The 26,248-nt window shown below is 45.1% G+C and overlaps 1 protein-coding gene across 1 annotated transcript in view; it reads left to right on the top strand.

Moving 5' to 3' along the window:
• The window catches only part of LOC138349723 (murinoglobulin-2-like), a 241,512-nt gene that overhangs the window by 176,213 nt on the left and 39,051 nt on the right, over window positions 1-26,248 (top strand). Inside the window, exons 14-21 of the mRNA XM_069314539.1 lie at window positions 2,513-2,570; window positions 4,758-4,980; window positions 6,249-6,477; window positions 12,595-12,821; window positions 15,733-15,815; window positions 18,782-18,903; window positions 19,562-19,712; window positions 22,373-22,506. Of these exons, the coding sequence (XP_069170640.1) occupies window positions 2,513-2,570; window positions 4,758-4,980; window positions 6,249-6,477; window positions 12,595-12,821; window positions 15,733-15,815; window positions 18,782-18,903; window positions 19,562-19,712; window positions 22,373-22,506 (1,227 nt within the window). The remainder of the gene's footprint in view (window positions 1-2,512; window positions 2,571-4,757; window positions 4,981-6,248; window positions 6,478-12,594; window positions 12,822-15,732; window positions 15,816-18,781; window positions 18,904-19,561; window positions 19,713-22,372; window positions 22,507-26,248) is intronic.

Below are 26,248 nucleotides of genomic sequence, written 5' to 3'. Positions count from 1 at the left end.
GAGTTAACTGTTCCTAGTAATGTTGCTATGCCGTTGGCAGTACCTACTGCTCTAGTGAAGTCAAATATGTACTAATGCAGACCTCCAGTTTTCCACAGAAGCCTATTTAAGACCTTCAGTCCTGCAACATGATGATAATGGGTCTGTAATTGCCAGGTTCTTTTGGCTTAGGAAACGGAATTATGTCTGCTTTCTTCTAAGAGTTCGGTAGTTTACCCCAGATGCATCTATAGCGTCCAATATGGCTTATTCTCCAGCGGGAAAACCTTCTTGTTTGGTGAAGGGAGTGCCTCATTCGTTGAATGTAGCTATGTTCTCATGATTAGCTGTCAACCTCTCATGATTTACTTGCTCTCACCGTTGCAGTAAGCTGATGTTTAAGCTGCTCTCTCTGGAAATTGGAGAGGAAGTGTCTCAGCCTCTTGTAATGGTTGAATATATGTCTGCGGTCGGAATGATCACCCTGATATGGCTTTAATCTGGTCTCATGTCTCTCCAAGACTATTATGTTCATTTAGAGTTTGACACCACTCAAACTATCTTGGTTCCTTCATCTCTTTAGAAACTCATCTTGCTTCAGATATCACTGCTCTTAGCAGAGTTCTTCCTTCTTTCAGAGGCTTTCTAAAGATGTTGACTCAGCTCTTCCTCTTTAACTTCTTTACTGTAGAACAAATAATTCTTTCGTTTTGTATTATCTGGGATGATGACTGGAATTGCTTTGCTGCAGCTACAATGTCTTCCTTGAGTCTCGTGTATGTTCACATCTTCAGGTGGCGAGTGCTGGAACGATATTGTACATTTTTCCTGGAAGCTCTTGCTTGGTTCATCACTGACCTGGAAGCTTTTGCTTGGTTTGACCTCCTGGAAGCTTTTGCTTGGTTTGACCTCCTGGAAGCTCTTACTTGGTTCATCGCTGACCTCCTGGAAGCTCTTACTTGATTTATCACTGACCTCCTGGAAGCTCTTACTTGGTTCATCGCTGACCTCCTGGAAGCTCTTACTTGGTTTATCGCTGACCTCCTGGAAGCTCTTACTTGGTTCATAACTGACCTCCTGGAAGCTCTTGCTTGGTTCATCACTGACCTCCTGGAAGCTCTTACTAGGTTCATCGCTGACCTTCTGGAAGCTCTTCCTTGGTTCATCACTGACCGCCTGGAAGCTCTTACTTGATTTATCACTGACCTCCTGGATGCTCTTACTTGGTTCATCGATGACCTCCTGGAAGCTCTTCCTTGGTTCATCACTGACCTCCTAGAAGCTCTTACTTGGTTTATCACTGACCTCCTGGAAGCTCTTGCTTGGTTCATCACTGACCTCCTGGAAGCTCTTGCTTGGTTCATCGCTGACCTCCTGGAAGCTCTTACTAGGTTCATCGCTGACCTCCTGGAAGCTCTTACTTGGTTCATCACTGACCTCCTGGAAGCTCTTGCTTGGTTCATCGCTTACCTCCTGGAAGCTCTTGCTTGGTTCATCGCTGACCTCCTGAAAGCTCTTACTTGATTTATCACTGACCTCCTGGAAGCTCTTACTTGGTTCATCGCTGACCTCCTGGAAGCTCTTGCTTGGTTCATCACTGACCTCCTGGAAGCTCTTGCTTGGTTCATCGCTTACCTCCTGGAAGCTCTTGCTTGGTTCATCGCTGACCTCCTGGAAGCTCTTGCTTGGGTCATCACTCACCTCCCGGAAGTTCTTGCTTGGGTCTTTGCTGACCACCTGGAAGCTCTTGCTTGCGTCTTTGCTGACCTCCAGGAAGCTCTTGCTTGGGTCTTTGCTGACCTCTTGGAAGCTCCTGCTTGGGTCTTTGCTGACCTCCCGGAAGCTCTTGCTTGGGTCTTTGCTGGCCTCCCGGAAGCTCTTGCTTGGGTCTTTGCTGACCTTCCGGAAGCTCTTGCTTGGGTCTTTGCTGACCTCCTGGAAGCTCTTGCTTGGGTCTTTGCTGACCTCCTGGAAGCTCTTGCTTGGGTCTTTGCTGACCTCCTGGAAGCTTTTGCTTGGGTCTTTGCTGACCTCCTGGAAGCTCTTGCTTGGATCTTTGCTGACCTCCTGGAAGCTCTTGCTTGGGTCTTTGCTGACCTCCTGGAAGCTCTTGCTTGGGTCTTTGCTTACCTGGAAGCTCTTGCATGGGTCTTTGCTGACCTCCTGGAAGCTCTTGTTTGGGTCTTTGCTGACCTCTTGGAAGCTCTTGCTTGGGTCTTTGCTGACCTCCTGGAAGCTCTTGCTTGGGTCTTTGCTGACCTCGAGTCTTGCCTAATATTCAGTTATCATCGTGTGAAGGACGTACTAATAGTAGCATTGATTCGTATTAAAACAACTGGAGACAACGCCAGATATATTATGCAGTTTAATTTTCTAGCAGTTAGTGAAGTTTCTTGACATTATCGTTTGAATTATTATTGGTATTGATGTTCTTGGTAAGTATTGTAATAAATATAGTTCTTATAGTCTCCGTTATTTGTGATGCCTTTCTGCCATTGTAAAACATGTATTAATTCTTTAACTTGTTTTTCAGAACTCTGGTTTGTTCGTCTTCAGCGACTTGACACTAGAGACGAGACCGTGTGAGGAAGGTAATGTTCACTTCTCTTCATCAACGGCCTCTCTTCCCAATGTCAAAATTATCAATGTTTATTTTATCATTCAGCTGTTTTTCTCAGACTTCTAATTGTAACTGTTACATGATTGTAACTGTCTGTATTGCTACAAATATTTTGCACTGTTCTTTGTACAGCATATTTACTGCCAAACAAGACAGAAGCACCTTTCTCCTCCTACTTCCATAAAATCACATCATATTCAGCATGTAATAGAATTCGGAAGTAATAAATCACAAATTTGAAATGCACATTAGTTGTCCATTTAGATTTTTCAACTGTTAACATGTAAATTTATATTTTTATATCAGCTCTAAGTAAAAAGCCCGAAATTTATAATACTAGTAATAATAATAATAATATATTAATTAAGTCAAACTCAAAGACAAATTTTACCTGATCCTCGAGTTCTCACACGCTTGAACAGAATAAACTTAACATAGTTAGAATGCAGAAACATTTCACAGCCTCGATTCGAAACAAGCAATTTTAAACGATTTTTAAGCAATTTTTTCCTCCCAGTCATAGATGTACAAATATCGAAGGAATCAAGTATTTGTAGTTTGACACAAACACAATAAATGTGTCATATGTCCATCACGAATTTAAGTGTCTCCAACAATCTCTGTTATAGCGATTGTTTGTTAGATAATATCAGTGATAAAATTACACATTTTAGTTTGCTTCAAGCTCAGTAATGTTAGTCCACATTAACATAAGCAAATGTTCTGCAATTACTCTCTTAATGACCAGAGTGATTGGATATGCTGACTCAGACTGGAGGTGTGGGTCTGTGGTGTAGGTGCACATGTTACCCCCGCTAGTGTTGTGCACACTACCGTGGTGTTGGTGCACATGTTACCCCTGCTAGTGTTGTGCACACTACCGTGGTGTAGGTGCACATGTTACCCCTGGTAGTGTTGTGCACACTACCGTGGTGTAGGTGCACATGTTACCCTTGCTAGTGTTGTGCACACTACCGTGGTGTAGGTGCACATGTTACCCTTGCTAGTGTTGTGCACACTACCTTGGTGTAGGTGCACATGTTACCCTTGCTAGTGTTGTGCACACTACCTTGGTGTAGGTGCACATGTTACCCCTGCTAGTGTTGTGCACACTACCTTGGTGTAGGTGCACATGTTACCCCTGCTAGTGTTGTGCACACTACCTTGGTGTAGGTGCACATGTTACCCCCGCTAGTGTTGTGCACACTACCGTGGTGTAGGTGCACATGTTACCCTTGCTAGTGTTGTGCACACTACCGTGGTGTAGGTGCACATGTTACCCTTGCTAGTGTTGTGCACACTACCTTGGTGTAGGTGCACATGTTACCCCTGCTAGTGTTGTGCACACTACCGTGGTGTAGGTGCACATGTTATCCCTGCTAGTGTTGTGCACACTACCGTGGTGTAGGTGCACATGTTACCCTTGCTAGTGTTGTGCACACTACCTTGGTGTAGGTGCACATGTTATCCCTGCTAGTGTTGTGCACACTACCTTGGTGTAGGTGCACATGTTACCCCTGCAAGTATTGTGCACACTACCGTGGTGTAGGTGCACATGTTACCCCTGCAAGTGTTGTGCACACTACCTTGGTGTAGGTGCACATGTTATCCCTGCTAGTGTTGTGCACACTACCGTGGTGTAGGTGCACATGTTACCCCTGCTAGTGTTGTGCACACTACCGTGGTGTAGGTGCACAACGCTGTACGCATAAGGTAAATGTTAATTAGTGACACCAACATGGATTATCAACAAAAACAGCGCCAGCTGCTGGTCCTTGATGAACGGGGAAGCGAAAATACTTCAATTACGTATTTAGTAAAAATAAACAAAATATTAACGTTGAGCGAAATAATGTTTTGTGTGTTAAAAGAAAAAGTGTGTGTTATCTGCAACTTTTTAACAAATATTTATTAAAATAAAATAACAATATATGAATAAATTATAATGGAGTGTAAGTATGGTTGATATGTGACCGCCTGCCTGAGGAGGGCAGGAAATGTGTGGTGGTGGAGACAGTGTTGCTTGTGAAGTATATGCTAGCTGGGCTGTGCTGGGAGACCCGAGACACGCCGGCTCTCGCCTCAATTATATTAGAGAGGTGGGGGTAATTACTTAACTTGAATCATCTGATGAACATAAAAACTCTTGACTTTACAGAGCGTCGTCCCTATTTAGATGTTATGTACCTATTGAGTGAAGAACCTGTGGGTGGTTTTGGTAGCGGCCTCGCTGGTGATATTGCGCCCGCCGTCGCCCGGCCTCAGTCACCCCCGCCGGCCTTCGCCACAGACAGCGCCAGTAAGGAAGGCAGCGAACAACAGCCAGATGTTCCTAGGACCAATTTCCCGGAGACTTGGCTCTGGGACATCATCGTTGTCCCGTAAGTCTCCAACTTATAGATTTATGTGTGAAGGTGTTCCGTTTTGTTTGTCTGTGAACACTGACCTTCACAGACCATATTGGGGGCTGTATTTGGTCTTTATTTTCAAAGGTTTCCAGCAATAGTTCAAATCCAAAATGCATTATAATCCACTTTCATGCAGAACACGACAACTGACATTTCATTCTACTTAAAGAACTTCACACTTATCTTCCTCTAGTGTCACGCATTCATGCACTGTTTATTGGTGGGTGGAGGGGCTGGGTGTCGACGTGTCGGTGGGTGGAGGGGTTGGGTGTCGACGTGTCGGTGGGTGGAGGGGCTGGTTGTGGACGTGTCGGTGGGTGAAGGGGTTGGGTGTCGACGTGTCGGTGGGTGGAGGGGCTGGTTGACGACGTGTCGGTAGGTGGAGGGGTTGGGTGTCGACGTGTCGGTGGGTGGAGGGGCTGGTTGACGACGTGTCGGTGGGTGGAGGGGTTGGGTGTCGACGTGTCGGTGGGTGGAGGGGCTGGTTGACGACGTGTCGGTGGGTGGAGGGGTTGGGTGTCGGTGGGTGGAGGGGCTGGTTGTCGACGTGTCGGGGGTGGAGGGGCTGGGTGTCGACGTGTCGGTGGGTGGAGGGGCTGGGTGTCGATGTGTCGGTGGGTGGAGGGGCTGGTTGTCAACATGTCGGTGGGTGGAGGGGCTGGTTGTCGACGTGTCGTTTGGTGGAGGGGCTGGGTGTCAACATGTCGGTGGGTGGAGGGGCTGGTTGTCGACGTGTCGGTGGGTGGAGGGGCTGGGTGTCAACATGTTGGTGGGTGGAGGGGCTGGATGTCAACATGTCGGTGGGTGGAGGGGCTGGTTGTCGACGTGTCGGTGGGTGGAGGGGCTGGGTGTCGGTGGGTGGAGGGGCTGGTTGTCAACATGTCGGTGGGTGGAGGAGCTGGTTGTCAACATGTCGGTGAGTGGAGGGGATGGCTGTCGACGTGTCAGTTGGTGGAGGAGCTGATTGACTGTGTGGAGTTGCACGTGATGGTCAATTGTTGTACTGTAACTGGAGGGTGATGGGCAATTGGTGCAGCGTAAATTACGGCCTCCTGAGATGTGTAAGTATGATGAGGATGATGAACACTCCTTCACTAATCATCACTTCTACTGGGAAGTTTTCAGTAATAATTGAAATCAGAATATGTATATAACCAGTGTTGTAATAATTTTGAACTTGGTTACAGTTTTGGCATTAAGGTGTAAATGAAATAATTAGTGTTGTATGTGGTTATTGGCAGGTCGTCAGGCGTGAGCACCCAGCAGGTGACTGTACCGGACACCATCACACAGTGGGTGGGCAAGGCCGTGTGTGCCCACCCACAGAAGGGCGTAGGACTCTCCCAGAGGAAGTCCATCACCACCTTCACCCCCTTCTTCGTCGACCTCACCCTTCCCCCCTCTCTCAAGCGTGGAGAGATCCTCCCCGTCAAGATGTCTGTCTTCAACTACCTCGACCAACCCATACCTGTAAGTCCGCCTCTTTATCTCTGACTTGCCATCAACACTCACACACACACACACACACACACACACACACACACACACACACACACACACACACGGGGCCTCGTAGCCTGGTGGATAGCGCGCGGACTCGTAATTCTGTGGCGCGGGTTCGATTCCTGCACGAGGCAGAAACAAATGGGCAAAGTTTCTTTCACCCTGAATGCCCCTATTACCTAGCAGTAAATAGGTACCTGGGAGTTAGTCAGCTGTTATGGGCTGCTTCCTTAGGTGTGTGTGTGTGTGTGTGTGGTGTGGAAAAAAAAGTAGTTAGTAAACAGTTGATTGACAGTTGAGAGGCGGGCTGAAAGAGCAAAGCTTAACCCCCGCAAAACTCAATTAGGCGAACACACACACACACACGCAAACACACACACACACACACACACACACACACACACACACACACACACACACACACACACACACACACACACACACAGCGACGGGTAGTAGGCCAGCGACGGTAGGAGACACACGCGATTAGCGAGGTCCGCGGAAATTCGTCAATTTCTCGGGACATTGAAGGATTATTGAGGCTAGATCACACCTCTCGCAGTGTGTAGCTAGCAAGGTGCTACATAGCATAGTCATATCGCTAGCGATAGTGCAAAAAAAACAAAGTGTAGCTAGTGGAATCACCGGTGCATACAGTGTGGAGGACCGAGTAGTGACCTGACCTGACCTGACCTGACGGCCAGGTGGGACGGCCCGCCGTGGAACTGCTGACTGTGTTTGTTGGGTGGTGACTGTGACTCCAGAGATTTGTGTAGAAAAGAATCGATATCGTCAATCTACTAGCACTAAGAGAATCACCAAGTGGAAAGGCGACGACTGAGCACCATCGTCAATCATACATCATCATTACTCATCTAGTTGTGTGAGCGGGAATCATACTGATATGTACCCCCCCTCTCTGGTCAAGTAATCAGGTGTACAGTGTGAGGTAAAATATTATCAAATTCTTGTTCAGGATAGTATATATATATTTAAAATCTCGGTGTGGCTCATTCTGGTTAGAAGTTACCGCTTCCGGGAACTAGTAACACACGTAAATGCACGCACGCACGCACACGCACGCACACGCACGCACGCACTCAAGCCCACACGTATGTATGCACACACACACACACGCACACACAGGCTAGAAAGGATTAACACCTTTCGTGGAAAGGAGATAAAACCTCTCATAATCCACCCCTCTCTCTTACCTGCTGTAAGCTGAACACCTCACCTCCTAGTAACCCCATCCCAAGCGCACACACGTTCTCTCTCTCTCTCTCTCTCTCTCTCTCTCTCTCTCTCTCTCTCTCTCTCTCTCTCTCTCTCTCTCTCTCTCTCTCTCTCTCTCTCTCTCTCTCTCTCTCTCTCTCTCTTGCTCTCTCTCTCTCTTGCTCTCTCTCTCTCTTGCTCTCTCTCTCTCTTGCTCTCTCTCTCTCTTGCTCTCTCTCTCTTGCTCTCTCTCTCTTGCTCTCTCTCTCTTGCTCTCTCTCTCTTGTTCTCTCTCTCTCTCTTGTTCGCTCTCTCTTGCTCTCTTTTGCTCTCTCTCTCTCTTGCTCTCTTGCTCTCTCTCTCTCTCTCTTGACAAGGGACAAAATGGCAGGAGGCCGCAACAGGGAGACGGGAAGCAGCCAGGAAGATCAAACAAAGGAATTGCTAACCCAAGTTCTGGAGGAATTCAGGAGGGAGATGAATGAAATGTGGATTACAATTAACAATCTGCAAAGTGAGCTAGCATCAGCAAGGGAGGAGATCAAATCTCTCACAGAGAAAAATAAAGAGACTGAGCATCAGATTATCATCTAAAGGGAAGGTGGGAATGTTACATTGGAAGGAAATGCCTCTGTACCTGATACACTTGCGGATATACTGAAAAAGAGCTCAGAAGCAATGGACACAGTGAGGGAGGTAGCGATGCAAGCAGCTACGTCACAGGAAGCAGCAAGGTGCACCACTCAACTGCTGGAGAGAAAAAGATCAGTGGTAGTTGTAGTCATCAAAGAACAGGAAGGATCCAACAGGCAAGAATGGAATGGCAAGGATAGAGAGGCAGTACATGGGCTACTGAAGGGGTTACAGATGGTAGGGGCTGTACATAACATAGAGAAGGTTTTCTGGTTGGGCTGGTACAACAAGGACAGAAACCGACTTTTAAAGGTGGTGTTTACAAACTAAACCACGAAGGAGGACATTCTCAAAAGGAAGAGTCGTCTGCAGCATATGGAGGGATACAAAAAAGTATTCCTGCAGAGGTACAGGACGAAGGAGGAGAGAGCCAGGGCAGCAGAGGCAAGGAGAAAGCGCAGGGAGAGAGGAGCAAACCAGGAAATCACAGCCCTCAACACAACAGTCCCAGAGGCAAGAGGAGAACCCAAAACCAGCATCCAAGCAACACCAGAGGGGAGGGCAACACCACCACCCCCCTCTGCATAGAAACCCTCCCTTCCCCTCACCCTACCTGCCCCCACCAAACCCTCCCTCCCCCCCCCCCCCGCCACCCCATTCTGACCCTGACACCCCTTCCCCATTCCCATCATGTCCCCCCTCCCACCTTTTTCCCCCTGTCCCCCCTCCCCCTTCATCCCATACCCTCCCTATCCCTCCTCCCCCCTCACCCCGTATCCTCCATGTCCCCCCTACCTCCTTAACCCACACCCTACCTGTCCCCCCTTCCCTTAAACCCCCCACCCCAAAATTCTCTGAGACCCTGCAAACCACCTCACAGATCCTATCACCCACGGAACAGCTTCCCACACCAGCAGAATGCTTGCCAAGAAAGGGACATGAAAATGAACAGAAGAAAGTGAGCTTCAAGGCGATGTACACTAACATAGATGGGATTTCAAATAAAACAAGTGAACTTGGAGAATGGGCACTAGAAGAAAACCCAGACATAATAGTACTCACAGAAACAAAGTTAACGAAAATCATAACAAACACAGTGTTTCCTCAGGGCTACTATGTAGTGAGGAAAGAGAGAGAAGGGAGAGGAGGAGGTGGTGTAGCTCTGCTACTAAGAGAAGGTTGGAGTTTCGAAGAGATGGTAATTCAGAACTGTGAAGGTTTCAGTGACTACATTTCAGGCACCATAGCAACTGGAGGACAGAAAATTATTATAGTAGTCATATATAACCCCCCACCGAATGACAGAAGACCCAGACAGGAATATGATAGAAAAAACTTGGCCACCATCAATATAATAGAGAGAGCAGCTTCTGTGGCTAGCAGGAACGGATCCAGACTTCTAATCATGGGAGACTTCAACCATGGGAAGATAGATTGGGGGAGCAGAGACCCACATGGAGGCCCAGACACATGGAGAGCTTAGCTGCTGGATGTGGCAACAAGAAACTTTCTAAGTCAACACGTCAAGGGACCGACAAGAATGAGAGGAGGGGATGAACCAGCCTTGCTTGATCTGATATTTACCCTAAATGAGTCGGATATAAGGGAAGTTAAGTTGGAAGCCCTCTTGGGAATGAGTGATCATAGTGTATTGAGCTTTGAGTACCTGGTTGAGGTGGGAATTATCACCCCCCAAAAAAGAACTGGGAACCAAAGGGCTGGCGTACCAAAAGGGAAACTATGAGGAAATGATTAAATTCCTATGGGATATACATTGGGACACAGAACTCGGAACCAAGTCCGTGCAATACATGATAGACTATGTCACCCAAAAATGTCAGGAGGCTGTAAGCTGGTTTGTCCCAGCCCGACAGGAAGAAACAGAGAAGCAAAGGAAGAATCCGTGGTTTAATAAGGAATGTATGAAAGCAAAGGAGCTGAACAAAAGGGCATGGAGGAACTTCCGTAATAACAGAACACCAGAAAGTAGAGTGAGATACCAGAGAACCAGGAACGAGTATGTCAGTGTGAGAAGAGCAGCTGAGAAAATGTTTGAAAATGATATAGCTAATAAAGCCAAGACCGAACCAAAGCTACTACACAGTCACATCAGGAGGAAGACAACAGTGAAGGAAGAGGTGATGAAACTTAGGGTGGGCGAGGACAGGTACACAGAGAATGACAAAGAGGTGTGTGAAGAACTCAACAAAGGTTCCAGGAGGTCTTTACAATAGAAGAGGGAGAGGTCGCGGCGCTAGGAGAGGTGGCAGCAAACCAGGTGACCTTGGATAGGTTCGAAATTACAAGAGATGAGGTTAAGAAGCACCTATTGGAGCTGGATGTGAGAAGCTGTTGGGCCGGACGGAATCTCACCATGGGTATTGAAAGAGTGTGCAGGAGCACTTTGCTTGCCACTCTCCATAGTGTATAGTAGGTCACTGGAAACGGGAGATCTACCAGAAATATGGTAGACTGCTAATGTAGTACCAATATACAAAAAGGGTGACAGACAAGAGGCACTGAACTACAGGCCAGTGTCCTTAACTTGTATACCATGCAAGGTGATGGAGAAGATTGTGAGAAAAAACCTAGTAACACATCTGGAGAGAAGAGACTTTGTGACAACCCATCAACATGGGTTCAGGGAGGGTAAATCTTGCCTTACAGGATTGATAGAATTCTACCATCAGGTGACAAAGATTAAACAAGAAAGAGAAGGGTGGGCGGACTGCATTTTTTTTGGACTGTCGGAAAGCCTTTGACACAGTACCCCATAAAAGGTTGATGCATAAGCTGGAGAAACAGGCAGGAGTAACTGGTAGCGCGCTCCAGTGGATAAGGGAGTACCTAAGCAATAGGAAGCAGAGAGTTACAGTGAGGGGTGAGACCTCAGAATGGCGTGAAGTCACCAGTGGAGTCCCACAGGGCTCTGTTCTTGGGCCTATCCTTTTTCTGATATACGTAAAAGATCTCCCAGAGGGTATAAACTCATTCCTCTCAATGTTTACTGAAGACGCCAAAATTATGAGAAGGATTAAGACAGAGGAGGACAGCTTGAGGCTTCAAGAAGACCTGGACAAGCTGCAGGAATGGTCGAACAAATGGCTGTTAGAGTTTAACCCAAGCAAATGTAATGTAATGAAGATAGGGGTAGGAAGCAGGAGACCAGATACAAGGTATCATTTGGGAGATGAAATACTTCAAGAGTCAGAGAGAGAGAAAGACCAGGGGGTTGATATCATGCTAGACCTGTCCCCTGAAGCTCATATCAAGAGGATAACATCAGCAGCATATGCCAGGTGGCTAACATAAGAACGGCCTTTAGAAACTTGTGTAAGGAATCTTTCAGAACATTATATACCACATATGTCAGACCAATCCTGGCGTATGCGGCTCCAGCATGGAGTCCATATCTAGTCAAGCATAACACTAGACTGGAAAAGGTTCAGACGTTTGCCACCAGACTAGTAGCCGAGCTGAGAAGTATGAACTACGAGGAGAGACTACGGGAATTAAACCTCACTTCGTTGGAAGACAGAAGAGTTAGGAGGGGCATGATCACCACATTCAAGATTCTCAAGGGTATCGACAGGGTTGATAGAGACAGGTTATTTAACACAAGGGGCACACGCACTAGGGGACACAGGTGGAAACTGAGTGCCCAAATGAGCCACAGAGATATTAGAAAGAACTTTTTAGTGTCAGAGTGCTTGACAAATGGAATGCATTAGGAAGTGATGTGGTGGAGGCTGACTCCATACACAGTTTCAAGTGTAGTTATGATAGCGCCCAATAGGCTCAGGATTCTTTACACCTGTTGATTGACGGTTGGGAGGCGGGACCAAAGAGCCAGAGCTCAACCCCCGAAAGCACAACTAGGTGAGTACAGTCTTCTAGGCTTCCAGCGACACAGACTGTGCTACACAGTCTTCCTGGCTTCCAGCGACACAGACTGTGCTACACAGTCTTCCTGGCGTCCAGCGACACAGACTGTGCTACACAGTCTTCCTGGCTTCCAGCGACACAGACTGTGCTACACAGTCTTCCTGGCTTCCAGAGATACAGACTGTGTTAGGCTTTGCTCCTTCTTCTAACAGTGACTTACGATAATGTCTAACCTCCTCATTCTAACTTAAGTCATGCCATTCACAGATCATCCTGGAGCGGTAACTGCTTCAAGTCACTCAAAACATTAATGATGCCATTAATTCTTATGTGTCAACTGTCTTGGTTTAGGTGTCTGTGAGGGTGCAGGAGAGTGAGGAGTACCAGATCTTGGAGGAGGCGACTGAGCAGATTGTGCTCGGGAAGCGTAGCTCTTGTGTCCCGGCACAGGACAAGGTCGTTCACATAGTGAGGATCAAACCCCTGGTGATCGGTGAAGTCAACATTAGCGTAGCTGCCTTCGTCGACCATGAGTACTCGCAGCCCTGCGGCTCCGGTGATTCATCCATCAACAGAAGGTCAGCAAAATATTCCTTCTTTCCTCACTACTCATCAACGTTCAAGTCATGATGAGGATTTTAATAATAATAATAATAATAATAATAATAATAATAATAATAATAATAATAATAATGATAATAATAATAATAATAATAATAATAATAATAATAATAATAATAATAATAATAATAATAATAATAATAATAATGATAATACACAAGTAAATAATCTTTATGTGATAATATCTATGATAAAATAAATTTGAGCAATGTGGCAGAGTGAAGAACTCCATTACCTTGCCTGAGTGCATAGGGGTTATCCTTTGCCCCTGCCAGAGTGCATGGCAGATTATCCATAGGTAATGGATAATCCGCATGCACTCTGGCTGGGGAGATGAGGCTGCAGAGTTGGGGAGCTTCATGCTCTCCTCTGCAGGCTGAGGTTCTGTTCTTTGGTCACTGGTGGGCGGTTTGTTCGATTGTTGTCTTCTACTTCTCTGGCCAAGAATGATTCAGGTGGTTCCCGGAGGGGTCCCGAGATGACTGATACCTGGCAGGTCTGCGTGCTCCCGGTTCTGCCGCGTGGGTGCAATGTTGGCTGACCCCACTCCCTGGGTATCCCGTTCTTTGTGTCAGGAAAGCTTAGCAGCTTGAGGTCTGCCCTCAGGCCTCTGATATTCGTAAATATGCAGCTTTGGCTGCAGTTTTTTCTTTAAAAATGTCAAGGACTTTGGGGCTTAGAGGTTTACATGGTTTAACCGGGGTCTTGTGGGCCCAACACAGTGGGCTCAGTATCCAAGAACAGCGCCAATTCAACGCCGAATCAACGTCATCAACGTTTAATTTACATTGATAATGCTGATGCATCGTCGAACTCGCACCACTCTTGGATATCGTGCTCACTGGGGATTTGGTGAAAGTTCCTGGTCCCAGTCGGTCTTGTTTGACCTAAGACCTGCCGTTTCTCCTCATCCTCCCTGATTAGTTCCTTGTTTGCCTTCTGCTCTTTAGTTAGCTTCAAGAAGCCATGAAGCGGCTCCTCTCACAAAACTATCATTGAATATAATAAAACACCTCGTTCTGGTGGCTCCCAGACTCCATCCCTGCCAGGTTAGTTAGTTCCTTGTACATCACTCCGAACTGACCTGCAACAGGCTCTTGGCAGGGGCTTCGAGCCGATTGGTGCCGGCCATAAGTATTAACGGGCGTGAACTAGTTTTGAGTGAACAAATTGTTTGGAATGAATAGTTTGGCCGGTTTGATGCTTCATTTCCCATGAACTCGGCAGTTGTCTGTCAAGCTTGACTGACTTTCTGGATGGATTCCTCAGTGAGGATGTTGACAAGTCACCTGCTTCTTGCACCTCACTCAAGAGGCCAGGTTCTGGCTTTGATCTCCATATAACATCTGATTTTTCTATCTACTCTGTGATTGTGAAAAAGTAAAGCAAAGTAAGGAAGAAAGGAGGGGATAAGGTTGGATAACATGGATAAAGTTGAGGGGGGAACTAAGGTAGAGAGAAGCGAGTGGGGATAAAAAACGGGGGGCGAACTGGAAGAGTGGAGGTAGGAGGAATGAAGTAGGAGGGGGAAGGAAGGACGGATAAGAAGGAGTAGGGAGAGTAGACAAGACTGTTATTCTGTTATACTATCTATGATGTTATACTATACTGATATTCTAAGATGTTCTGATGTTTGCTGCCACCACCTGTCATTGAAACTAAATATAAATTCCACTTAAACAATGTGACAGGAGTACTGTTTAATTTATCACTTTCTAAATAAATTCCTAAGTAAACCCGACTGGTTAAGTGAGGCGAGGTGGCGCGCGAGCTCCTCTCATCAAGCCACACCTTCCCTCACTCACCTCACGGTGCCCTCACTCTCGTTCCTACCTTGTTCATCTCGTTATTTCTCTAGCCTTAACTCTTACTTGAGGGGACATTGGTTCAAAGAGAGGACTGAACAAAAGTCAAGCTTGTTATTCTACACATAGACATTTATCGAATCAAATTATTTGAAATTATTTCAATTTCCAGCAATTGATATTTAACATTTTAACATCCTATTATTTAACATAATATTGACCAAATTAAAAAGGGGGGGGGGGGGAGATTACCCACTCCATGCACGCCCACACCATACATTGCTAAATGGTTCAGACTCTACTAGCTTGTCACCACTAAGACACACTTCTGGTTTAAGACAATGCATAACTGAACTCTTACCTCACTAACAAGTTCACCCAGGGGTGGGTGATGGCTAATCACCAGCCCGGATGGAGGAGCTGGTTGGATGTACTCACCTTTGCAAAGGTTCCACTCTCACTGCTCAACCACCTCGCTGGCCGAGCCAGGGGCGGGTACTCTCGCAAGCCAGAACATGGCTTCTTTGTTGAAAGTACTGCCGTCAGCAAAGCTGTGCAGGCTCACCTCACCAACTACCACCTCGCTCTCGACTAACACGCACACACGTATACACTCACACACAATTACAACTCACAATTATACGTGAAAGAGTGCAAAATACTTGCACTGTTACATAAGTGCAAAATACTTGCACTGTTACACAAGTGCAAAATACTTGCACTGTTACATAAGTGCAAAATACTTGCACTGTTACATCCAGCAGGCCAAAGACCACTTGGTCTCCACCAGAAAAGAGACATTTCATTACATTTAGCACTTTTTTCTAGATTTTTATCCCTTTTTTGTAAAAAAAAACTCGTAAAAAATAAAATAGAAAATTTTAAGAATAGTGAATAAGGGTAAACCAGAACCTAGAGATTAGCACACTCCAAGAGATACACTTAATTCATCCAATACAATCATAATAACTTTGTAACAGTTCTTCATAAACTAGCTAAACAGTATGCTAGTATAAATAGAACGAGATGGTTTAAGTACTATAATTCCTATAATCGTTTTCAGAGACTCACTGATAAAACCCATCACAGTGGAGGCCGAGGGGTTCCTGAGAGAGAAGACCTGGAGCAAGTACATCTGCTCTAAAGGTAAGGATTTACCATGATTGTTGTGTAGCCGTGTACCACCCTCAGTGATCAGTGTGACTGTCACCCTCAGTGATCAGTGTGACTGTCACCCTCAGTGATCAGTGTGACTGTCACCCTCAGTGATCAGTGTGACTGTCACCCTCAGTGATCAGTGTGACTGTCACCCTCAGTGATCAGTGTGACTGTCACCCTCAGTGATCAGTGTGACTGTCACCCTCAGTGATCAGTGTGACTGTCACCCTCAGTGATCAGTGTGACTGTCACCCTCAGTGATCAGTGTGACTGTCACCCTCAGTGATCAGTGTGACTGTCACCCTCAGTGATCAGTGTGACTGTCACCCTCAGTGATCAGTGTGACTGTCACCCTCAGTGATCAGTGTGACTGTCGCCCTCAGTGATCAGTGTGACTGTCACCCTCAGTGATCAGTGTGACTGTCACCCTCAGTGATCAGTGTGACTGTCACCCTCAGTGATCAGTGTGACTGTCACCCTCAGTGATCAGTGTGACTGTCACCCTCAGTGATCAGTGTGACTGTCACCCTCAGTGGTCAGTGTGACTGTCACCCTCAGTGATCAGTGTGACTGTCACCCTCAGTGATCAGTGTGACTGTCACCCTCAGTGGTCAGTGTGACTGTCACCCTCAGTGATCAGTGTGACTGTCACCCTCAGTGGTCAGTGTGACTGTCACCCTCAGTGGTCAGTGTGACTGTCACCCTCAGTGATCAGTGTGACTGTCACCCTCAGTGGTCAGTGTGACTGTCACCCTCAGTGATCAGTGTGACTGTCACCCTCAGTGATCAGTGTGACTGTCACCCTCAGTGATCAGTGTGACTGTCACCCTCAGTGATCAGTGTGACTGTCACCCTCAGTGATCAGTGTGACTGTCACCCTCAGTGATCAGTGTGACTGTCACCCTCAGTGATCAGTGTGACTGTCACCCTCAGTGATCAGTGTGACTGTCACCCTCAGTGATCAGTGTGACCGTCACCCTCAGTGATCAGTGTGACCGTCACCCTCAGTGATCAGTGTGACCGTCACCCTCAGTGATCAGTGTGACCGTCACCCTCAGTGATCAGTGTGACCGTCACCCTCAGTGATCAGTGTGACCGTCACCCTCAGTGATCAGTGTGACCGTCACCCTCAGTGATCAGTGTGACCGTCACCCTCAGTGATCAGTGTGACCGTCACCCTCAGTGATCAGTGTGACCGTCACCCTCAGTGATCAGTGTGACCGTCACCCTCAGTGATCAGTGTGACCGTCACCCTCAGTGATCAGTGTGACCGTCACCCTCAGTGATCAGTGTGACCGTCACCCTCAGTGATCAGTGTGACCGTCACCCTCAGTGATCAGTGTGACCGTCACCCTCAGTGATCAGTGTGACCGTCACCCTCAGTGATCAGTGTGACCGTCACCCTCAGTGATCAGTGTGACCGTCACCCTCAGTGATCAGTGTGACCGTCACCCTCAGTGATCAGTGTGACCGTCACCCTCAGTGATCAGTGTGACTGTCACCCTCAGTGGTCAGTGTGACCGTCACCCTCAGTGATCAGTGTGACTGTCACCCTCAGTGATCAGTGTGACTGTCACCCTCAGTGATCAGTGTGACTGTCACCCTCAGTGATCAGTGTGACTGTCACCCTCAGTGATCAGTGTGACTGTCACCCTCAGTGATCAGTGTGACTGTCACCCTCAGTGATCAGTGTGACTGTCACCCTCAGTGATCAGTGTGACTGTCACCCTCAGTGATCAGTGTGACTGTCACCCTCAGTGATCAGTGTGACTGTCACCCTCAGTGATCAGTGTGACTGTCACCCTCAGTGATCAGTGTGACTGTCACCCTCAGTGATCAGTGTGACTGTCACCCTCAGGGATCAGTGTGACTGTCAACACTCGGCTCGTTACTTAAGCTCTAGGCCCAACTCTACATTGGTGCTTCACGCGGCTAACGACCAGATCATTTTGCATGATCATATGCCATCAGTCCCATCTCTCTCTTACACTAGACTCGGTGAGATGTTTGGTGATATTGACCTTGTCATTATACTGATAACGATAATTAATAATAATAAACAGATAAATCACACTAATGTGATATATATCAGAGACTATCACCTGGAGCTGTTTAGTGACTGGTGACCAAGGCGCTGCCAGCCGCTTACTCCACCGCGGTACAGTGGTAAGGTCAGGCGTCGGCAGCTCACAGGCAAGGAAAAGGTGGTAGAAGAAGAATGCTTGAACAATGGGTAGAAGAAGGGTGCTTAAATAGGGTACTGGAGAGAGGGGAAGATTGGAAAAGGTGTACAGGAGAGAAGGGGGGATCAACGGGGAGAAAGTTTGACATGGGAGGAGATGGGAAGAAAAGACATGATAGGGAAAGCGAGATGAGAAGGGGAAGATTCGGAGAGAGGGGCGAGGGAGACCCGAGCACAGCCGGTTATCCTCCTTTAGTATATCTGTAAAAGAGAATGTCTGCTTGTTAGTCTATCTTCGGTTGGAGGCGATGGTTGTAATTAGCCTCATTCAACTTTCCATGGTGAATTGTTATTGTATGGTAATTGTCAAAGGTGGATGCATTCGGCTCCTCATGCCCCTCTTTAAGTTGGATTTGCTCCTGTTGCTACAAACACCGACTCTAAGGACAATCAAACCAATATTATTAATTTCATAGTTTGCTCACAAGCAGATTTCTCGGCTGTTACTGGATGGAGGGAGGTAGGATGGGAATGAGAGAGAATTAGGGAGTTGGAGTGAGGAGGAGGGGTTGAGGGGGGGGGGAGAGACCCGGACATCGCTGGGTACCCCATCTAGAGTTATATATGCTGTCCTCACACTGCTCTACCAAAATTTTGTTCCAGTGCTAGCCATTATTTTTGTATTAGAAATGACCTACACAAGACTTGTTTTAGGAAATACTCATTGTATATTGTTTAGATATTTGGTGAAGTATATTTGTTGTTGTTGCAGACTTTGAGACTGGCGAGGACTCGCTGGAGGCGTGGGAGCTGGAGACCCCACAGGTCATGGTGGAGGGGTCAGAGCGAGGCTGGGTCACGGCCGTCGGTGACCTCATCGCTCTCACACTCGAGGTACTCACTCACTCACTCATGTTCTCTGTGATAGTTATGTGTAAACCTTAAACCATAGGGACTATCTTGTTGAGAGATCAGTGTAACAAGGTGAGCAATATCCCCCCATATGTTGGTTACATACTAACATGCATCAGAGTAAACATTAGTGCAGCTCAATACCATTGTCAGGTAAGATATTCTGGGCTCTCATATCACCTGTTTGGGCTTCATGATCTCTTTATATACACTAATTGATTAAAATAAAAAATTATATGCCTTATCGACTTTCATGCTGGATACTATAGAACAATTAATGCTCCATTCTCTATTTTTAGAAAATTTTGTGGTGTCCTTTCTTTGAAGTTAAGTAAATTAATGAAACAATTATTTTTCAAATATTTAGAACAATAATTCAATCTCCGTTTAAATATCATCTTATATAGTTCTTATAGTAGTCATTTTAAATATAATTTTCCTTCTGATTTGACATCACAAGAAATTATTACACTGTAATTTCTTGTGAAGTGAAAGAGACTTGCTGATATGACACTAATAATAAAGTGTTGCATGCACTTTACATACACCGTGTTGCATGCATACAACGGTGGATGCTTGGTGCATGTGCAACGGCTTCTTAACACATTATAACCCAGAATATTTCCATAATTCCTTGTAGAATTTGGGGAGCCTGATCCGGATGCCGTACGGGTGTGGGGAGCAGAACATGATCAACTTCGTGCCCAACATCTTCATCATGCAGTACCTGAAGGCCTCCAACCAGACCACCCCGGAGACCACAAGGAGGCTCCTCACCTACATGAAGACCGGTAACCTCATTATTATCTCTATCTATGTAAGGACAGTTAGCCAATATTTCTGGCTATGGTCGGTCTGAGGTCTGACAACGTGGGTGATGACTGGTCAGTACCTGCTGTCCCTCAAGCTAAGTAATGTTGTTGTTTTAGATTCAGCTACTCGGAACAAAAGTTCCAAGCAGCACGGGCTATGGTGATCCCGTATTAGTCATCAAAACTACGGCCCACAATGGTTCCTGGACGTGCCCATGTTTAAAACCTGAGTTAATACTAAACGCGTTAGTTTACTGTGAACAAGTGTGGGCCGGAGTTTACATGTGCTTCAGAACAACTCTGGCTGTCTCGTCAGCAAACTCTAACAATGTGGTATACGTCTCTTATTAATATCGTCGTCAGGCAGAGAGTCCGTACTTGGGCTTATTCCAGGTCCCCCGTAGTCAACTATAGCTAACCCTGGTGGCTCTACTACACTTTAGAAACTCTCGAGTACCTATTTACTGCTAGGTGAGTACCTATTTACTGCTAGGTGAGTACCTATTTACTGCTAGGTGAGTACCTATTTACTGCTAGGTGAGTACCTATTTACTGCTAGGTGAGTACCTATTTTCCCTAGGTGAGTATCTATTTAATGCTAGGTGAGTGGATTTAGGTGGATTTACACCTATTTACTGCTACTTGATTATCTATTTACCGCTAGGTAAACATCGTGCGCAGGGAAAAAATGTCCAACCGTTTCTGTCCGACCTAGAGAATAAATCCCGAGGTTATTAACCAAATACGTAGACCACTGTGCTAACAATAAGCATTTGAAACTACACGAACCAAACTAAGGAAGGGAATTATCAGGAGATAGCGCCAAGTCATCACGACTATATAGCACTTGGAAGGGGTCAGGATAAGGATTTGGAATGGGACGGGGGAAAGTAATGGTGCCCAACCAATTGGACAGTTGGGGATTGAACGCCGACCTGCATGAAGCGAGAACGTCACTCTACCGTCCAGCCCAAGTGGTTGGGTACCAAACTAAGGAGGTATATGCTAATTATCACAAAAATTATAATTGATAAAATACCTTTAAAACGCCGAAATTTGTACTCTACTGTCGATGGCATCCAGAGTGTGGAACACCGCGGGGACCAGATGCCGGGTTACCACTTGATTGGTATCTGGCTGGCTCACCGTTACAGCTGGCTCATTGTTACAGCTGGCTCAGTTAGAGCTAGCTCAACGTTACAGCTGGCTCGCCGTTACAGATGGCTCAGTTAGAGCTGGCTCAACGTTACAGTTGGCTCACCGTTACAGCTGGCTCAGTTACAGCTGGCTCACCGTTACAGCTGGCTCAGTTACAGCTGGCTCACCGTTGCAGCTAGCACAAAGGTACAGCTTGCTCACCGTTACAGCTGGTAGGCAGTTACAGCTGTAACGGTGGCAGCTGGCTCATCGTTACTGGAAATTATAACAGAGTGTGGAAGTAGGCTACAGGGCAGACACAGCTTCAGAAGAGGAATTTCAAGATTTACATATCGTGAAAAATATGGTGAAGTCCAAGCTCTTATAATGGTAGATTTTAATCACTACACAATGGATTTTGGGTGAATCCAAAATCACAAGCCGAAGAGGAACAATTTCTTGGCCTGGTACAAGACTCATATTTTTTATTCAGCACGTGGTACAGCCCACACGAGGCAGCAACACTCTGGACCTTGTGCTAACACCAGAGGAGGTCGTGGTCGATCAAACTCAGCAAGAGAAGCTCGCCCCGTTATATTCTAAGATAGAACACAATTATAGAAACCCATATAAAGGTCTGGAACGATAACGTTCTAGACTGCTTTCGAGGAGTTCCTGTATGATGCAGTTCCTGTATCACAGAATGATACAGAAACTGCAAAATATCTCTTGGCAGTCAGAGACGTGGAAGCTTCGTGGGGAAATTTAAAAAATTTAACACTGAGCTTGGATCTGAGTGAGTACCAAGAAGGAAAAGTAAAAGGAGGAGGAGGTGGATGACGGGTTGTCACCAGTGCTATAACAGCAAGGCAAAACCTCTGAAAGAATTAAGAGTCCACCAGGAGGCACACGGGTTCACACATATAGAAGGGCTTTTATTTCTCTGCTCAGGGCACAAGAACAGGTAAAAGGAACTATGAAAGAAAACTTGCTCAAAATATAATGAAAGGTCCAAAGTATATTTATGCCCACCAGAGAAGTAGAATAAAGATAAAAGACTCGATAGGACCCTTCGCAGATAAGTCCAACCAAATTTCAATTAATGATAAAAAGGCAGCCAACGCTATGAATACTTTACATCAGTGTTCACACTAGAAAGATTAGACAATTTAAAAAATACAAACAGATGTTTTAAGCAGAGGAAGAAAATGAATTAAGCAATATTCCCATAACGTGCAAAACAATCAGGAAGACCGTCGAAATACCCGTCGAAGTCCTGGGTAAATACTGGTATGGAAACATGTTTGTTGATTTGTGTTACAAATTTCGGGATACCGTAACAGACGTGTAGATCACTTAATTGTTTCTAGTGCAGGTGAGACATGTATATGGCTATTGGCTTTCTGTTGTTTCTTTAATTTTTATGCTTTTGTTATAAGAGCGTGTTGTAGTAACTAGTTAATGTATTAGTTGGCAATAATTTCATTAGTGGCTGCCTGCAGGGTACCAACGGGAGCTCCTCTACCGTAGAGGTGACGGCTCCTTCAGCGCCTTCGGCAACGCTGACGACTCCGGCTCCACCTGGTTATCGGCCTTCGTCCTCAAGTCCTTCAGCCAAGCCCAACAGTTTATTATGGTGAGTGGACCTCCTCTTGCTGTGTTTTACATTACTCTACACTCAAGCATTCATTCTAAGCCAATTGTTTCACGCCAAGCTAACTTGAACTTCCTAGTGTAAATGGCGGTCAACAGACGGAGCCCAGCAGATGGAGCCCAACAGACAGAGCCCAACAGACGGAGCCCAACAGACGGAGCCCAACAAACGGAGCCCAAAAGAGGGAGCCCAACAGACAGATCCCAACAGGCGGATCCCAACAGACGGAGCACAACAGACGGAGCACAATAGACGGAGCACAACAGACGAATCACAACAGATGGAGCCCAACAGACGGATCCCAATAGACGGATCCCAACAGACGGATCCAAACAGACGGATCCCAACAGACGGATCCCAACAGACGAATCCCAACAGACGGAGCCCAACAGACGGATCCCAACAGACGGATCCCAACAGACGGATCCCAACAGACGCATCCCAATAGATGCATCCCAACAGACGGAGCCCAACAGACGGAGTCCAACCGACGGATCCCAACCGACGGATCCCAACAGTCGGAGTCCAGCAGACTGATCCCAACAGACGAAGCACAACTGACGGATCCCAACAGACGGAGCCCAACAGACGGAGTCCAACAGATGGATCCCAACAGATGCATCCCAACAGACGGATCCCAACAGACGGAGTCCAACAGACGGAGTCCAACAGACGGATCCCAACAGACACATCCCAACAGAAGTAGTAGGGATGGCAGTCCACAGGTCATTTTTTTTTTGGGGGGGGGGGGAATTACCTGTGCGGGCCAGGGTTTTCAGGTAAATTTAGAAAATTACCTGTGCGGGCCAGGGTTTTCAGGTCCAAAATCACCTGTGCGGGCCAGGGTTTTCAGGTCCAAAATCACCTGTGCGGGCCAGGGTTTTTCAGGCGAATTTGGAGAGTCACAGATTTGGAAGTAAGGAGTTCTTATGAGAAAAATAATTTCCGAGATCTTAGAAGTTTGTTAAAGTTCTTATAATGAAAATAAGTATGAAAATCTTAAAGAAAAATTTTAGAAAATATCGTGTTTGTGTCACAGCATTTCCAGGTGAACTCTACGGACATATTTTGCCTGTTTTCAACTTCTGAAAAAGTTACCTGTGTGAGCCATGGTTTTCAGGTCCAAAGGGAAAAAATCCCCTGTGAGGGCCAAGGTTTTCAGGTAAATTTAGAATATGTTTATGACCAAATTTTGTAAAAAAGACCATTTTCAGAGAATATTGTCTTAGATGATTTGTTAAGGAAAACAGACAACTTAGCCATAACATTTAGTTTTATATCCATTTACGGTTATTTCACCTGTAAAGACCAAAATTGAACAGAGTCCTGTAATCTGCGAAAATTTGACAGAGTCCATTTTATACCCAATTTTCGTCAGAATCCACTTTGCTAGCAAAATTAGTCAGAGACAGTTTTAAGCTCAAATTTCATCAGAGTCCAATTATCAACAGAAATTCGCCAGAGTCTACTTTGAGAGCAAAATTAGTCAGAGACAGTTTTTAGCTCATATTTCATCAGAGACCATTTTATACCTAAAAACGAACAGAGTCCACTTTGTGAGCAAAATTAGTCAGAGACAGTTTTAAGCTCATATTTCATCAGAGTCCAATAATCAACAGAAATTCGTCAGAGTCTACTTTGAGAGCAAAATTAGTCAGAGACAGTTTTAAGCTCAAATTTCATCAGTGTCCTGTAATCTGTGAAAATTCATCAGAGTCCAGTTCTTGATCGAAATTCATCAGAGTCCAGTTTTCTAGCAAAATTCGTCAGAGTCCAGTTTATACCGAAAATTCGCCTGAGTTCACTTTGTGCCAAATATTCAGAGTCCAGTTCATGATCGAAATTAATCAGTCCAATTAAAGACCCAAATCTGACAGAGACCACATTTTCGCTACTAGCAGTCCAATCCCCCTGAAATTTTAAACAGTCATATTTCAGACGTAGTAAATAAGATCAAGTCAGTTACTGAGCTCCAGCTCTTGTCCCCCTGTATTTGCATATTTTCTCTATATTCAGCTGTGTTCTTCACATTTTTCCATGTTTTCTGTGTTCATTCCATGTTCTACAAATGTTCACAGCATGCTCAGTTCAAAGTTTTTCTGCCGTTTTCCCCGTATATTCACTATGTTCTTTGTCATGTTTTTCATGTACATCATATGTTCTCTGTATAACATTTATACTCAATATTCATGCTCTCAATGTTCTTAGCTTGTTCTTCACATGGTCAGTGTTCATTCTTTGTATTCCCTATGTTCCTTATCATGTCTTCATATTCTCTATAAGTTCTTATTCCCTGCATGATCACTCTATTCATCAACTTTTTCTTACATGTTTTCTGTGTTCACCGTATGTTCACTATGTTCTTTGTCATGTTTTTCATGTACATCATATGTTCTCTGTATAACTTTTATACTCAATATTCATGTTCTCAATGTTCATAGCTTGTTCTTCACATGTTCAGTGATCATTCTTTGTATTCCCTATGTTTCTTATCATATCTTCATATTCTCTATAAGTTCATATTCCCTGCATGTTCACTCTATTCATCAACTTTTTCTTACATGTTTTCTGTGTTCACCGTATGTTCACTGTGTTCATTCCCCTATTTAACCTCAATTTTTTATGTTCTTTGTTTCTTTAAACCAATTTGTTTCTTCCATTCACTAACTAGTTCTTTGTCAAATAATATTATACTGCAATACAGTTCCCTCAACAATTTTAGTTACCCAGTTTTTATTTGCAAACTATGTCAAAGTAATTCTCGTAGTAAACTTAATAGTTCCACCAACCCCGTTCTTAAACAAATCTACACTTTATTCAGTTCCAAATTTACAAAGACAAACCTTTCTTGTAACTTCTTAACTAAAAATCTTTCACCAATCAACTAAAACATAGTCACTTTCCTCTTTTCTCAACTAAACTTATTATCCATTCAACCAAAAAATAGTCAAAGGAATCTTTCCAACACTGTTCATAACTTCACTTATTCCCTAGTCATCAGAAAATAACCGTGTTCTTCATGTTTCATTATCATGTCATAACTAAAATTATCCAACAATCAACAGAAAAAGTCATATTCATCATCATTGTTCCTAACTAAAATTATGTTTTGTCAAGTAAGAAAAAATACTCAAAGATATCTTTCATCGCTGTTCTTAACTGACATTATACTTCGGGGAGCACAAAATAGTCTCCCTCGTCATGTTTTGTCTTTTTCCTTAACTAAAAGTATTCATCAGTCAACTAAAAAATAGTTACTTCATCATGTTTCCTTGTCATTTCGTAACTAAAATTATATGTCGCTAAGTAAGAAAAATAGTCAAATGTAACTTTTTCAGCATTTTCGTAAAAATTATATGTCGTTAAGTAAGAAAAATAGTCAAAGGTGCTCTCCGTAACACCAAAGTTACTCTTCGAGACATCAAAGTTACTCTTCAATACATCAAGGACTTACTCAAAGACACCAAAGTTGCACTCAAAAACATCCTTTGAGACATCAAAGACATCCTTTAAGACATCAAAGACACCTCTCAAGGCATCAAAGACACTCTCAAACACACCAAAAGGCACTCTTCGAGATATCAAAGTTATTCTTCGAAACATAAAAGTTGCTCTGTAAGATATCTTCGTTCATCAAACTTATTCTCAGAGATATCTAAAGTTATTCTCAGAACAATCAAAAGTTATTCTAAGACAACAAAAGTTATTCTCAGAGCTACCCAAA

This window comes from Procambarus clarkii, chromosome 79 (genome assembly GCF_040958095.1).
Source record: "Procambarus clarkii isolate CNS0578487 chromosome 79, FALCON_Pclarkii_2.0, whole genome shotgun sequence".
In the NCBI taxonomy this organism is placed as follows: domain Eukaryota; kingdom Metazoa; phylum Arthropoda; class Malacostraca; order Decapoda; family Cambaridae; genus Procambarus; species Procambarus clarkii.
Note: the sequence above shows the minus strand (reverse complement) of the source record. Positions and strands in the feature narration are given on the sequence as shown.